The sequence below is a fragment of the Nerophis lumbriciformis genome, linkage group LG12 (assembly GCF_033978685.3).
Source record: "Nerophis lumbriciformis linkage group LG12, RoL_Nlum_v2.1, whole genome shotgun sequence".
Lineage (NCBI taxonomy): Eukaryota > Metazoa > Chordata > Actinopteri > Syngnathiformes > Syngnathidae > Nerophis > Nerophis lumbriciformis.
In genome coordinates, this window is record NC_084559.2 from 9,116,294 (window position 1) to 9,133,257 (window position 16,964).

Consider the following 16,964-nt stretch of genomic DNA (forward strand, 5'->3'; position numbering starts at 1 on the left):
CTAGTTGATTCGGCAGGTGGGTTGTTACACACTCCTTAGCGGGTTCCGACTTCCATGGCCACCGTCCTGCTGTCTATATCAACCAGGGTGAGCCCCACCCCTTTCGTGAGCGCACTGCGCGCGGAGTGACCCCTGTTACGCGCCCCCGGCAACAGGGGTGGCGGGCAGGTAAGCTGCGCGGGCGGAGCGCGCGGAGTGACCCCTGTTACGAGCCCCCGAGCCTGCTGCGCGTGACGCCGGCCGCGGCGAAGGCGGACGAGGCGGGGTGTCGGTGCGGTGGGCGCGGTGGTGACCCTGGACGTGCGTTGGGCCCTTCTCGCGGATCGCCTCAGCTACGGCTCCCGGTGGGGCCCTCTCGGGGGAAGGGGCCTCGGTCCCGGACCCCGGCGAGGCGTCCCTTCTCCGCTCCATAAAAGTGTCCATCTCTTTTCTTTTTTCTTCTTCTGTTGTGGCATATGCTGCAGGTGCCTGCTCGTTTTTCGTATGTGGGTAACAACATTTAACTATGTATATATATTTCCCAATTGGTTTAACTGCCACCCGCCTGAATCTATTTAAAATCTAATTTTTTTTTATTTCAACCGCCCGACCCGACCCGACCCGCGGATAAAATCTAATTTTTTTTAATTTCATCCGCCCGATCCGCGGATAATCCGCGGACTCCGCGGTTGTGCCCGCAAACCGCGCATCTCTAGCTCCTGCCAAATGAATTGCACTGAGTGGAGCGGATCACCACTCCAAGATGGCGGCCCCACGTCTCGTCAACGCCAGTAGGCAGTAGCGCTCCATGCTGCGTACCCTTCGAACATGTCTATGAGGGTAATGCTATAAAAAAATAAAAAAAATAAAAACAGTTTGTCTAGTCATTGAAAGACAGAACAAGCTGAAACCGGTTAGATAGGTATTTTATTGTATTTATTTTGTTTATTTCAAGTTTTTTGTGAAATGGTGATTTAGAATGTTCAGACTCCGGAGCAGTAGATGGCGGTAATGTCTGATTAAGTTGGATGCCAACCGCCGTAAAAGACGAAGAAGAAGAAGAAGAAAGTTCGCAACCCGCCATTCCACCAAAGAAGAAGAAGAAAAATGGTGCGAGTGAAGTCAAGGTAAGTTTAGTGGAAGATGTCATTTGTCTTTTCACACGTTTGAGTCTAGTTTATGTCTGTTTTTTCTTTAAAGATATTTATTGTGTGAGGTCAACGTGTCGGACAGGAAGAGCCTCTTGCTGTTGGATGACCGAGCCATCTTCGCGGCGGTGAAGAAAGCCGTGGCTCGCTTACATGGAGACTATGGAGCCGCACTGTGCAGCATCAGGTTCTCTGGTAAACTTCTTCATCTATCTAGTCAGCATATACATCTAGTCATAACATCATCTAATCATTGTATTGTCATTCATCTATCTAGTCATAACATCATCTAATTATTGTATTGTCATTCATCTATCTAGTCATAACATCATCTAATCATTGTGTTGTCATTCATCTATCTATTCAATGAATAGATATATGAATTACAATACAATGATTAGATTGTATGAATAGTATTCATTAGGGGTGTAACGGTACACAAAAATGTCGGTTCGGTACGTACCTCGGTTTAGAGGTCACGGTTCGGTTCATTTTCGGTACAGTAAGAAAACAACAAAATATAAATTTTTGGGTTATAGGCGAGGGCGGACCTACGTCACTTCCGCCTGCCAATCCCCTAGCAACCGGTCGCCATATTGAATTCGTTGAAAACAAACCAGCTCACAGCGAACACAGCATTGACAGAAAAGGCATTTAACGAGGTTTCACGGCATTTTAAACTGTTCTAAATGGCGTATGATTATGTAAATACCATATTTTCCGCACTATTAGCCGCACCTAAAAACCACAAATTTACTCAAAAGCTGACAGTGCGGCTTATAACCCGGTGCGCTTTATATATGGATTAATATTAAGATTCATTTTCATAAAGTTTCGGTCTCGCAACTACGGTAAACAGCCGCCATCTTTTTTCCCCGTAGAAGAGGAAGTGCTTCTTCTTCTACGCAAGCAACCGCCAAGGTAAGCACCCGCCCCCATAGAACAGGAAGCGCTTCTTCTTCTACTGTAAGCAACCACCCGCCCGCGTAGAAGAAAAAGAAGCGCGCGGATATTACGTTTAATTTCCTTTGTGTGTTTACATCTGTAAAGGCCACAAAATGGCTCCTACTAAGCGACAGGTTTCCGGTTCATGAAAAGACGCAATCTCTCCATCCGCACACGGACTACTATTTCACAGCAACTGCCTAAAGACTTTCAAGAAAAGCTGACTACTTTCCGTGCATATTGTAAAAACAAGATAGCTGAAAAAAAGATCCGGCCAGAGAACATTATCAACATGGACGAGGTTCCACTGACTTTTGATATTCCTGTGAACCGCACTGTGGATACAACGGGAGCACGTACGGTGAATATTCGCACCACAGGGAATGAGAAGTCATCCTTCACTGTGGTTCTAGCTTGCCATGCTAATGGCCAGAAACTTCCACCCATGGTGATATTCAAAAGGAAGACCTTGCCAAAAGAGACCTTTCCAGCCGGCGTCATCATAAAAGCTAACTCGAAGGGATGGATGGATGAAGAAAAGATGAGCGAGTGGTTAAGGGAAGTTTACGCGAAGAGGCCGGGTGGCTTTTTTCACGCAGCTCCGTCCATGTTGATATACGACTCCATGCGCGCCCACATCACGTTGGTTTTTAATATATTATTAAAGTTTGACTGACCTATCTGACTGTTTTTTTGACATCCCTTTAGCGCAGTTAGATGCGGCTTATAACACGGGGCGGCTTATAGGTGGACAAAGTTTTGAAATATGCCGTTCATTGAAGGCGCGGCTTATAACCCAGGGCGCCTTATGGTGCGGAAAATACGGTAGTCTTTCCAGTGAGGCTAGGTTAAGATACGAGTTAAAATGTTCTGTAGTTGAATTAAACGACTGCCTTTACCGCCTTCCAGCAGATGCGTGGACTGATAATCCTACACAATGGCCGGACATGGAATTTGGAAATCTTTTTGTCTACCTCACAAGCGCACCAGGTCGGTTGTTATATAACGAATAAATCACATAAAAATTGTTGTTGTTAGGGTTTATTGGTTTTTAAAAACCCAACCATTAAAGTGCAAATTTAAATGAAACCGGTTTTCGAAAATAGCCTTTATACCGTATGTTATTGTTGTGCAACAACAACTTCAGCTGTCGAACGTTATTCAGTAAAAATTCAACGGGTTCAACATTAGCATGGACGCTATAGCCAAGTTGTGGTTAAGAATGTGGATTTTTGTTCCTTATATTTACCAGAAACGAAGTGATCCGAACACACGACCCGGGATTTTGGGGGACTCCAGTGAGAACCATCCTCGTTTTCCCGGTGTGAAGCTGCGAGCCATTTGTCTCGTCTCTGTGGGCTTTTAGCACGCTTTGGCAGAACAAAATACGACCTTTGTTTTCCCTGTTTCCAGTTGTGGTTTGCACAACCAAAAACAACACCGTTTTTTGGCATTTTGGAGGCAGAATGACGGGTTTAATCAGCGCAGGTCGACAGGTTAAAGAGTAATGGCGACGGTTTGTTTTCAACGCCAGTCAGGTTGCTATGGCTCGAAGAACCCGTATGTAGCTCAGTTGCCCGGATGTCGGCCCTGCCCTATAGTATTCATTAGGGGTGTAACGGTACACAAAAATGTCGGTTCGGTACGTACCTCGGTTTAGAGGTCACGGTTCGGTTCATTTTCGGTACAGTAAGAAAACAACAAAATATACATTTTTTGGTTATTTATTTACCAAATTTGCAAAATCTTCCACCAAAAATATTTTTCTTAGTGTAATATTTGATGTGAAGTAATGTGAACCTTGGATAGGTCAATAATTCCTAATAACATTGATTTTGATTCAATATTATGTTTTGAGCAATGACAGTTTGAAAGAAAAAAAAACCCAGCTTTGTTTTATTAGTCAACATTGCAACTTTTTCTAAATTACATTTAACCTTTAAGCTTTTTTATTTCACTTCTGTTATGTTTTTGTTTATTTCAATAGTATTTTTAGAATGTGCCGTGGGCCTTTAAAACATTAGCTGTGGGCCGCAAATGGCCTCCGGGGCACACTTTTGACACCCCTGCTATAGATAATAAAAAATTGAATGTGATAAATCTGTGGATAAAAAGCAGAGCCTGGCGACGCATGCGCGTTTATCATAACTCTCTCTCTCTCTCTCTGTCTCTGCCCCTCCCTCACCAATACTGCTGCATGCACAATTTGTTTTGTTTTTAACCCCTTCTTAACCCTGAACGAACATTGAAAATACACGCAACCCTAACTCAAAATGCCGGACATTTGAGGCGTTTAAGAAACTCCGCCGGGACAGCTCCACAAAAGAGGACATGTCTGGTGAAAAGAGGACGTATGGTCAGTCTATCCTAGCCCGGCCCTTGCTAACAATGCACACCTCGGTGTGTTACGCTACTTAATATGTCCGTGTGGAAACTCGTTCGGTACACCTCCAAACCGAACCAAAACCCCCGTACCGAAACAGTTCAATACAAATACACATACCGTTACACCCCTAGTATTCATACATTCTAATCATTGTATTGTAGCAGGCTACATTTTTTGGTGTTTTAAACTTTCCCATCAATAATTCAAGTTTGACAGCGATTTTCTGCAGTAAATAAGCCATTTTTTTGGCCCGAAAAAAAAAATGCAGGCGTTATCATTGAGGAATATTAACATTGTTCATTATTTATTGTTTATTGAGGATCCCCATTAGTCGACGCACAAACGCCAGGCTAGTCTCCCTGGGGTCCTTTTTTAAAAAGTTTCAAAGTAAAATAATAATACGCAGATCTTAATAATACGCAGATCCAGTTACAAAACATACACAAATCCAATTACAAATAAAAGGGGGGGAAAAAGGAAAATTCTCAAAATAATAAAATTAAATAACAGACACAAATAAAAGAAAGGGTGGGAAAAAAAGGAACATTCTCAAAATAATAAAATTAAATAACAGTACACAGATACAGTTACAGAACATACGCAGATCCAGTTACAAATAGAAGAAAGGAAAAAAGAAAAGAAAATTCTCAAAATAATAAAATAACAGTACACAGATACAGTTACAGAACATACACAAATCTCGTTACAATAAAAGAAAAAGAACATTCTCAAAATGATAATAAAAAAATAACAGATCCAGTTACAGAACATACACAAATCTAATTACAAATAAAAGAAAGGAAAAAAGAAAATTCTCAAAATAATAAAATAACAGTACACAGATCCAGTTACAGAACATACACAAATCCAATTACAAATAAAATAAAGTAAAAAAAGAAAAAGAAAATTTTCAAAATAATAAAATATCAGTACACAGATACAGTTACAGAACATACGCAGATCCAGTTACAATAAAAGAAAAAGAACATTCTCAAAATAATAATAAAAATAACAGTACACAGATCCAGTTACAGAACATACGCAAATCCAATTACAATAAAAGAAAGAAAAAAGGGAAAGAGAAAGAAAAAAAATTCTCAAACTGATATCATATGAAGCTTAGAGGTGACAGAGCTTTCGCCGTTGCTGCTCCCAAGCTCTGGAACGACCTACCCCTGAGTGTTAGACAAGCCTCCTCTCTTCCTGTTTTTAAATCTCTCTTAAAAACATACTTTTATTCCATGGCTTTTAACACTGAGTGATATCCATCCCGCAATGGCGCCCCATAATACACCTGCTGTGAACCTGTTTTTATGTTTTTATTTATTCTATTTTATTTATTTATTTTTTATCGTGTTCTGTTTGTGTTGTGTTGTGTTTGCTCGGTACTCGTTTTATCTTTTAACCTGCCCATTGTACAGCACTTTGGCTAACCCAGTGGTAAATTTTAAATGTGCTTTATAAATAAAGTTGATTTGATTTGATCATGAAAGATGAACTCTTAAGCCTAAAAAGTGACTTTACATGTTTCTTAAATGCTTTTTTACTGGGAATAGTCCTAATATCTAAATGAAGAGTATTCCATAATGAAATGCCTCTGTGTACAACAGTGCTTTTCATTGAATGAGTTCTTGGTGGTGGTAATGCAAGTAGACCTTGAGTTGAAGCTCTGCTACTGTAGTGGTGAACATCAGCAGTCTTAAGAGTATTTTATGTAGGTTGCTTTAAAAGCACTGAGCTGGATTGCTGTTCAATTTCGTTGTTTCCATGCAATGACAATAAAGGTATTCTGATTATAACCAATCTGCCTAAAAAGAGCTGGAGGGTACTTGTTATAAATAATGTTTCGAATAAATAACCATAAACTGTTGGATAATCTATGAATAACCTTTAGCCATCCAAGACAAGAATGCATATGGTCCACACTCCATCTATAAGAACAATCAAGAGTAAGTCTAGCTGCCCTATTTTCAGCTGTTTGTCATTTTGTAAGTTCAACCTTGGGTGTAGAAGCCTAAATAACTGAACAATAATCCAGATGACACAATCCAATCCACTTTATTTATATAGCACATTTAAACAACAAAATGTTTCCAAAGTGCTGCACAACAATATTGAAAACAATATAAAATAGATATGATTAAAAACTATTTTAAAGGGTAAAACCAATTAAAACAGTAAATAGAAATCAAAATGTTAAAATCACAGAGGACCACACAACTCACGTAGTGTTAAAAGACAGAGAATAAAAGTGGGTCTTAAGACGAGACTTAAAACACTCCACTGTGGGAGCAGTTTGAACATGGAGGGGCAGAATGTTCCAGAGCTTAGGGCCGACCACAGAGAAGGCCCTGTCTCCCCTGGTTTTAAGTCTGGTCTTGGGCACCACGAGCTGGAGCTGGCTCTCGGACCTCAGAGCGCGCGCAGGATTGTACATTTGGATGAGGTCCGAGCCCTAACCAATCTGGCGCCCTAGGCAAGATTTTAGGTGGCGCCCCCCCACATCGGCAGTGAAGTGTATATACTCACAAGAAACCGAATAGCTTTGTCTTTGACCTTTTTTTTACTTAAAGAAAGCAAATTAACAATCAGAATAGTTAACAAGATAAAAAAAATATGAATAAATAAATCAAGGCAAAAAATAAAAAATGAATATATGAAATACAATATTTTTTACATACATATTGCTTAATTTACATTAATGATGTGCACTTTAACAACTAGGCTTACAACTATACCTAATATATAAAGGGGTGGAAAAGTGACTATTACCTGCAGGGCAAACATTAGCTAACCAGAAGGCAATAACACCTGCTTAAAAGATCTAATACAAATGTCCCTGAGGAATGTAAGGTGGGAGTACTGTAATTACCTAACGTTACATTATTATTTTCCATAACAATTTAGCCCCCTCCACAATATTAACCCGACGTTAAAACAGAACTAGCTATTTATTGATTAGCAATTGCCGAATCATGTAACATTAGCTTAATGCTAAAAAGCCAGGTTACTATCACATTCTGTAACAGACAAATAATTTCATGTAGGCTAACGTTACCTACCTGCTACCTCTTGTCTTTTTCTCGTTTCTCCTCCTCTTCTTTTCTCTTTTTTCTTCCCTGGGCACCTGACAGTTTTGGCCGTTTTGACATCTTGTGTTGATTTTTTGATGTGGTGACGTCCAAAAAGAGTCATGATACGGGAAGGGAGGGGGTGGGGGGGGGGCGTAATGTTGTAACAAATAATATTTCTATTATATAGGCTTTACTTTGCATTTTAATTAACGTGGGATTATTTTTTGTATTTAGAAATAATAGTACCAACTTTTTTTTTCTTTTTCTCCAACATCTGTGGCACTGGCGTGGCGCCCCCTGATGGACGGCGCCCTTAGCATTTGCCTATACGGCCTATGCCACGGGCCGGCCCTGGGTCCGAGATATAATAAGGTGCCAGTCCATGTAAAGCTTTAAAAACAAACAGCAAGGTTTTAAAATCAATTCTAAAATGAACAGGGAGCCAGTGCAAACTCTGAAGGATTGGGGTTATATGCTGGCGTCTCCTGGCCCCTGTTAAAAGTCCTGCTGCCGCCTTCTGGACTAACTGCAACCGGGAGAGAGCTTTTTGGCTAATGCCAGCATAAAGTGCATCGCAGTGGTCCAGGACACTTGAAATAAAAGCATGCACGACTTGTTCAAAAAGGTTAAAAGATAAAAACGGTTTTACCTTTGCTAAAAGACGAAGATGATAAAAACACGATTTTAAAACGCCATTGACTTGTTTGTCAAGTTTAAAATGGCTGTCTATAGTGACGCCAAGGCTGGTGACTTTGGGACGCACATCATTTTGCAATGGTCTCAAATCAGTGAGGGCCGGACCAAAAACTAAAATTTCCGTTTTTCCCTCATTCATTATTAAACAATTCTGGGCTAACCAAGCCTTAATGTGGCATAGACAGTTGAGAAGGGGTGTCAGGGGGCCGTGGCCTTTTGAAATCGGCATATAAATTTGGCAGTCGTCTGCATAAAAGTGATATGACACTCCATGCCTCTTAAAAATCTCTCCAATCGGGAGGAGATATAGAGCGAACAGGATGGGGCCTAGAATAGATCCCTGGGGGACACCACAGTAAAGCGGAGCAGAAGAAGAGGTGGCGTCCCCCAGCCTGACAGAGAAGGACCTCAACAACACCAGTGTTTTAACTACCGTATTTTCCGCACCATAAGCCGCCCTGGGTTATAAGCCGCGCCTTCAATGAACGGCATATTTCAAAACTTTGTCCACCTATAAGCCGCCCCGTGTTATAAGCCGCATCTAACTGCGCTAAAGGGAATGTCAAAAAAACAGTCAGATAGGTCAGTCAAACTTTAATAATATATTAAAAACCAGCGTGATGTGGGCGCGCATGGAGTCGTATATCAACATGGACGGAGCTGCGTGAAAAAAGCCACCGCGTAAACTTCCCTTAACCACTCGCTCACCTTTTCTTCATCCATCCATCCCTTCGAGTTAGCTTTTATGATGACGCCGGCTGGAAAGGTCTCTTTTGGCAAGGTCTTCCTTTTGAATATCACCATGGGTGGAAGTTTCTGGCCATTAGCATGGCAAGCTAGAACCACAGTGAAGGATGACTTCTCATTCCCTGTGGTGCGAATATTCACCGTACGTGCTCCCGTTGTATCCACAGTGCGGTTCACAGGAATATCAAAAGTCAGTGGAACCTCGTCCATTTTGATAATGTTCTCTGGCCGGATCTTTTTTTCAGCTATCTTGTTTTTACAATATGCACGGAAAGTAGCCAGCTTTTCTTGAAAGTCTTTAGGCAGTTGCTGTGAAATAGTAGTCCGTGTGCGGATGGAGAGATTGCGTCTTTTCATGAACCGGAAACCTGTCGCTTAGTAGGAGCCATTTTGTGGTCTTTACAAATGTAAACACACAAAGGAAATGAAACGTAATATCCGCGCTCTTCTTCTTCTTCTACGGGGGCGGGTGGTTGCTTACAGTAGAAGAAGAAGCGCTTCCTGTTCTATGGGGGCGGGTGCTTACCTTGGCGGTTGCTTGCGTAGAAGAAGAAGCGCTTCCTGTTCTACGGGGAAAAAAGATGGCGGCTGTTTACCGTAGTTGCGAGACCGAAACTTTATGAAAATGAATCTTAATATTAATCCATATATGAAGCGCACCGGGTTATAAGCCGCACTGTCAGCTTTTGAGTAAATTTGTGGTTTTTAGGTGCGGCTAATAGTGCGGAAAATACGGTACCTGTCTGCCAATTGCAGGTGTTACATACCTAGCACATTTCCTAACAGCAGCGATACTTCTACCCATCTTAGCCACGATTTCATTGATGTATTTGGACCACGAAAGTTTATTACGCCCAAAAGTCTTACTTTATCCTCTTGTTTGATGGATTGTCCTGAAATCAACACATACTGAACTAATTGAGCTTAGTATATGTTGACATACATTGGACTGGTGTTTAGTATATTAAAACATGTACGAGGCTCGTACATCCTTCCGATTTTCCTACATGCTCCCTGGGTGGGAAAACATAGTATGGACACCCGTCTTGTATCTGATGCATCATTTGTTTCATGTTCTCTTATAGTGAAATACCTGAATAGCCATACTGGAATGGTATTCCTGCGTTTCCTGAAAATGTGCTACAAACTCCTGTGGTCAGCGTTGCCCTTTATCACCAGCATTGAAACACGTGGGCAGAAGATACCTTGTTTTGTCAACTGTCTGCACATAGGAGGTAAAAGTATATATTTTTTAAAAGCATAAGTTAACTTATTTTTTTAATTACTTTTAGCTATAAGGTACATCGCAAATCGAGTACACCCTGACATTTCTGAAGAAATGACAGTGTACAGCTTGTACATACCTGCCAACTACTCCGGTTTTCCCGTAATTAGTACGGTTTTCATCAACCTATTCCGGGTTACGGTTGCAGTGATAAAAAATACGGTTTTTCATTAATTAAAAAAAATTAAGTTTTATTCACGAAATCGCGTAACAACAATGACAATCGACACTGCTTCCCGTAACTTCCTATCGAGCCATTCCGAATGCCATGCGCATACGAGTCTTAAACCGAAAAGAAAACTGCAGTCATTCCGTGAAGAATATTCAAAAGCCTATCCGGGAATAATTATCCGTTCCAAAAAGGTTGAAAACTACGCGAATTGCACCTTGTGCAGACAAGATTTTTCGATCGGACACGGAGGAATTAGCGATGTAAAAGACCACGTTGGGACAAAAAAACACAAGTCTAATGCCGTTGCTAATGCCATTGCCGTTGGATTTTAGCCACAAAAAGGTAATGACACCAATGTTATCTATTGGAATTGTTTAGTACTGTTATACTGTTAAAAGTGTTTATACTATTTATGCTTTCAAGTCCAAGTTGAAGAAATCTTGTTAAATGTTGACAGCATAACTACCAAAATACAGAAGTATGTCCTTAATATTTTTGCAGTGCTATTTCTGTTGAAAAGTTCAAATGATTACATTAGAGATGTGATGTGCCACTTTTCAAGTGTCTGATGGCTTAAATTAATTTTCATTCATTTTTCATATTTTGAATTCTTTTGAAAGGCTTACAAAAAAACTACATTTGAATTGTAATTCCATGCTATTGACAGGACTATTAATTTTAATGAAGTTAGCTTACCATGTTTACAGTATGATAATTGTGATAGAAATGTGAATTTTAGGCACAGAATATTTTTTACAATTGAACAAGGCAGTAGATTATACAAGCTTGGACAGAAAGTTAATAATGACACCAATTTTTTTTTTAATGGAATTGTTTAGTACTGTTTTACCATTTGTTTACTGTAAAAAGTGTTTATACTGTTTATACTTTCAATTAGCAAATTGAAGTCTTGTGAAAGGTTGACAGGATAACTGGCATTAACTGTCAAAATAATTTCAAACTATTGAAGTTAGCTTACAGAATAAACATGTCAATCAACCCATATGATTTTTGCTGTAATATTTTTGTTTTGAAAAGTCACTGTGACTGATAGAAAAGTGATGGTTTTAGCAACATTTTAACCTGTCTGAATGCAATCAATCATTTTGCGTCGGGGGGCGAAGCCTGAACTCCCCACCAGGACTTTGTCCTGGACCTACCGGGGCCTGCGGCCCCTGGACCCTGGCTACTAGGTTTTTCTGATTTCAAAAGTTGGCAGGTATGCTATAGTAATGTAATCAAGCTAGTGCCGTTAGCAAATATGCCAACACGTTTACAAGTGTCATAATATTAACAATAATATTAACTTACAATGGCATTATTTTTGTATTGTTTCAATTGAGTAATTTCACCAAAAAGTCATCGTGGAGTTATTGAGTCTGTTTAGATGACAATGACTTCTGTTTTGTTTGACCAGTCGTTTTACTGCCATGTGACAGGCACCGTTTGAAAACAATTAAGGTACCGGTATGTAAATAAACACAACATTTTTCCTACTGGTATATATCTGCGGCTTATGGTCCGGTGCAGCTGATATATGTAAACATATTTATTTATTCTAAAACTTGGTGGTTGCGGCTTAAATACTAGTGCGTTCTATAGCCAGGAAAATATTATTAGGGCCCGCATGGCCCATTGTATAAGGACTCCCAAAGGGAGTCTTTATGCAATGGGACATAAGGACCTATTGAATTTGTAAGGTTTTGTTCTTTATTCTTTATTCTTCCGCCGCCACATTAAACTGTAATTTGACCCACTTAACATGCTTCAAAACTCACCATATTTGACCCACACATCAGGACCTGCGAAAATTGCCTTTTTTTTTTAAAAACCGAACCACAAAACTCAAAATTGTGCTCTAGCGCCCCCTAGGAAAAAAAAAACTAGACTGCCTGTAACTCCCACTAGGAAGGTCGGAGAGACATGAAACAAAAACCTCTATGTAGGTCTGACTTACACCTAGTTTTCATAATTGTATATCCTCGGGCTAAAATCAACAGGAAGTTGGCAATTCCCCCTTCAAGACAAAAAAGTACTAAAAACAGTCACTTTTGCCTCTTTGAGCTGTAATTTGACCCCCTTAACATGCTTCAAAACTCACCAAACTGAACGCACACATCAGGACTGGCAAAAATTGTGATCTAATAAAAAAACCTAACCCCAAATTTAAAAATTGCGCTCTAGAGCAATTTTTGAATAAAACGGAGAAAAAACTGCTCCTCGGAAGAAAAAAATGACAAAACTGCCTGTAACTCCCACTGGGAAGGTCGGAGAGACATGAAACAAAAACCTCTATGTAGGTCTAACTTACACCTACATTTTATAAATTGACAACCCCCAGCGAAAATCAACAGGAAGTTTGCTATTCCCCCTTCAAAACAATTTTTTTGTAAAAACCGGTCACCTTCCTTCAAAATCTATCTCCTCTGAGCGCGTTTGTCGTTTCGGCTTCAAACAAACACAGGAGAGAGATTGAACCCTTGTGTATAAAAGTATAGAACAGAGTTTTAATACCTGCTACGGTTGTGATTTTATGACCCTTCAAAGACCCGCTGCACTGATGCTGCTGCGCTGCTGTTTTTTTAAGATGGCTGCTTAAAAGCAGGAAGCACCAACGTGCCCACACAATGCAGACAAGGTAGGTACACTAGACAAAAGTATTGGGACAATTCAGACTAAAAGTAGACAAAAGTTTTGGGACACTTATGACTACAACTGGACAAAAGTATTGGGACACTTACACTTGACAAAAGTATTGGGACACTTCGGACTAAAAGTAGACAAAAGTTTTGGGACACTTATGACTACAACTGGACAAAAGTATTGGGACACTTCGGACTAAAAGTAGACAAAAGTTTTGGGACACTTATGACTACAACTGGACAAAAGTATTGGGACACTTCGGACTAAAAGTAGACAAAAGTTTTGGGACACTTATGACTACAACTGGACAAAAGTATTGGGACACTTACACTTGACAAAAGTATTGGGACACTTCGGACTAAAAGTAGACAAAAGTATTGGGACACTTTGGACTAAAAGTAGACAAAAGTATTGGGACACTTACACTTGACAAAAGTATTGGGACACTTCGGACTAAAAGTAGACAAAAGTATTGGGACACTTTGGACTAAAAGTAGACAAAAGTATTGGGACACTTACACTTGACAAAAGTATTGGGACACTTCGGACTAAAAGTAGACAAAAGTATTGGGACACTTCGGACTAAAAGTAGACAAAAGTATTGGGACACTTTTGACTACCACTGGACAAAAGTATTGGGACACTTAGGACGCAAACTGGACAAAAGTATTGGGACACTTGGGACTACAACTTGACAAAAGTATTAGGACACTTGTGACTACCACTGGACAAAAGTATTGGGACTCTTATGACGAAAACTGGACAAAAGTATTGGGACACTTACACTGGACAAAAGTATTGGGACACTTAGGACTACAACTTGACAAAAGTATTGGGACACTTAGGACTACCACTGAACTAAAGTATTGGGACACTTCGGACTAAAAGTAGACAAAAGTATTGGGACACTTAGGACTACCTCTGGACAAAAGTATTGGGACACCTACACTGGACAAAAGTATTGGGACACTTAGGACTACAACTTGACAAAAGTATTGGGACACTTGGGACTAAAACTGGACAAAAGTATTGGGACACTTAGGACTACAACTTGACAAAAGTATTGGGACACTTGGGACTAAAACTGGACAAAAGTATTGAGACACTTGGGACTACCACTTGACAAAAGTATTGGGACACTTACACTGGACAAAAGTATTGGGACACTTAGAACTAAAACTGGACAAAAGTTTTGGGGCACTTACGACCAGAAATTGACTAAAGTATTGGGCCACTTGGGACTAAAACTGGACAAAAGTATTGGGACACATAGGACTACAACTTGACAAAAGTTTTGGGCCACTTGGGACTAAAACTTGACAAAAGTATTGGGACACTTGACTACAACTTGACATAAATATTGGGACACTTCGGATTACCACTGGACAAAAGTATTGGGACACTTAGGACTAAAACTGGACAAAAGTATTGGGACACTTAGGACTACCACTGGACACAAGTATTGGGACACTTACACTGGACAAAAGTATTTGGACACTTGGGACTAAAACTTGACAAAAGTATTGGGACACGTAGGACTACAACTTGACAAAAGTTTTGGGCCACTTGGGACTAAAACTTGACAAAAGTATTGGGACACTTGACTACAACTTGACATAAATATTGGGACACTTCGGATTACCACTGGACAAAAGTATTGGGACACTTAGGACTAAAACTGGACAAAAGTATTGGGACACTTAGGACTACCACTGGATACAAGTATTGGGACACTTACACTGGACAAAAGTATTGGGACACATAGGACTACAACTTGACAAAAGTTTTGGGCCACTTGGGACTAAAACTTGACAAAAGTATTGGGACACTTGACTACAACTTGACATAAATATTGGGACACTTCGGATTACCACTGGACAAAAGTATTGGGACACTTAGGACTAAAACTGGACAAAAGTATTGGGACACTTAGGACTACCACTGGACACAAGTATTGGGACACTTACACTGGACAAAAGTATTTGGACACTTGGGACTAAAACTGGACAAAAGTATTGGGACACTTAGGACTACAACTTGACAAAAGTATTGGGACACTTGGGACTAAAACTGGACAAAAGTATTGAGACACTTGGGACTACCACTTGACAAAAGTATTGGGACACTTACACTGGACAAAAGTATTGGGACACTTAGGACTAAAACTGGACAAAAGTTTTGGGGCACTTACGACCAGAAATTGACTAAAGTATTGGGCCACTTGGGACTAAAACTGGACAAAAGTATTGGGACACATAGGACTACAACTTGACAAAAGTTTTGGGCCACTTGGGACTAAAACTTGACAAAAGTATTGGGACACTTGACTACAACTTGACATAAATATTGGGACACTTCGGATTACCACTGGACAAAAGTATTGGGACACTTAGGACTAAAACTGGACAAAAGTATTGGGACACTTAGGACTACCACTGGACACAAGTATTGGGACACTTACACTGGACAAAAGTATTTGGACACTTGGGACTAAAACTTGACAAAAGTATTGGGACACTTAGGACTAGCACCTGCCAAATACGCGGGCCCGACCAACGCTGCTTGCAGCTTTAATTATTATTGAAACAATAAGAAAATGTGCAGTATTTCAATGGCTAATTGGGCTATATTTGGACACTTTAATTTTGAAGTGTACTCACTTTTGTTGCCGGTGGTTTTGACATTAATGATTGTGTATACAATTATTTTGAGGGGACACTAACTTTACCCTCTCATACAAGCTGTACACTGACGTATATACATTATATATACTGTAAGTGTCATTTCTTCACTCAAGATGTAATAAAATATTGCAGAAATGTGAGTGGTGTGCTCACTATTGCAAGGTACATCTGGGAAAACTATGTAACATTCTACATGTTTCACTTTGTAACTACTACAATTTATCCATTTATTCAATGCAATGTTTCCTCAGGAACCATTAGAACATGTCAGAAATTTCTGGTGCGATACAACACACGGCAGCTCCATCGAATGCTCCCTAATTGCAACAATGAAGGTAAGCATCGTCATTTAGGCCTTTGATCAAATTGACAACTTAAGTTTGTAATATTTACTTTAATTCATAAATAACAATGTTCTTGGATAATAATGTTTTAGTGTCTGTCATTTGTTATGAAATACCAACTTGACTGGTTGTCAATCTTTCCATTTCATCCATATACAGATGAAAAGAAACAGATTCGCAAAGCTATTTTAAATTGCTCAATAATACGAGGAGCATTTGAAGATGAAGCAGAGAGTGAAGATGAAGAGTAACCTCGCCAAATACTTAAACACGGTGATTTCCCCCCCCCTTTTTTCTTAATTTTTTGTTGACCCTCTTTGTTCTTTCTTTTGGAAGATGTTTCAACCACAGTAGATTTGTTCCTAAGGACATTACACAGATTATGTGCATGTATTATTAAAATGACAGAATATATTGAGGTACCTCAATTCATGAGTATTTTGACATGCAGTACGAACGGTCTCTTAGCTTTTTTTCAGCCTTGAATGGGCCTTATTATTAAAAACAACTTTTCTTAACTGTTGGTACCTAATTTTTTGTATTTGGGATCCTCGTAAGTCCTGAAAATGTGAAATCAAACCATGAAAGCATGGTGGAGATATTCATAAAACAATCTTGCTCATGAGGAGAAATGTCTGGGGCTGCACACTCAGCTACAGCCTCCCACCACGCTCTGAAGGCAGTCCCAACGCGCTCCTCCTTTATTTGGGCATTTTCTGATTACATTACGCAGCTGCTCCGAAGGGGAGGGGGGTCATAAACAGCTGCCGCACTCAGTCATAAACAGTTCAAAGCAAAGGTGCCTGGAGCGGTGTCAGGTCTGCTCCCTGACTCATATTATGTTCAACATATAGTGAATGT

At 40.0% G+C, this 16,964-nt stretch overlaps 1 protein-coding gene across 1 annotated transcript; it reads left to right on the forward strand.

The window, feature by feature from the left end:
* The first annotated feature begins 961 nt into the window (after positions 1-961).
* On the forward strand, positions 962-16,621 carry pop5 (POP5 homolog, ribonuclease P/MRP subunit). Its single transcript, XM_061985852.2, has 5 exons — positions 962-1,106; positions 1,180-1,322; positions 10,061-10,210; positions 16,011-16,094; positions 16,263-16,621. The coding sequence occupies exons 1-5, from the start codon at positions 1,087-1,089 to the stop codon at positions 16,352-16,354; spliced, it is 489 nt and encodes a 162-aa protein (XP_061841836.1). The 5' UTR covers positions 962-1,086; the 3' UTR covers positions 16,355-16,621.
* The last annotated feature ends 343 nt before the right edge of the window (positions 16,622-16,964 follow it).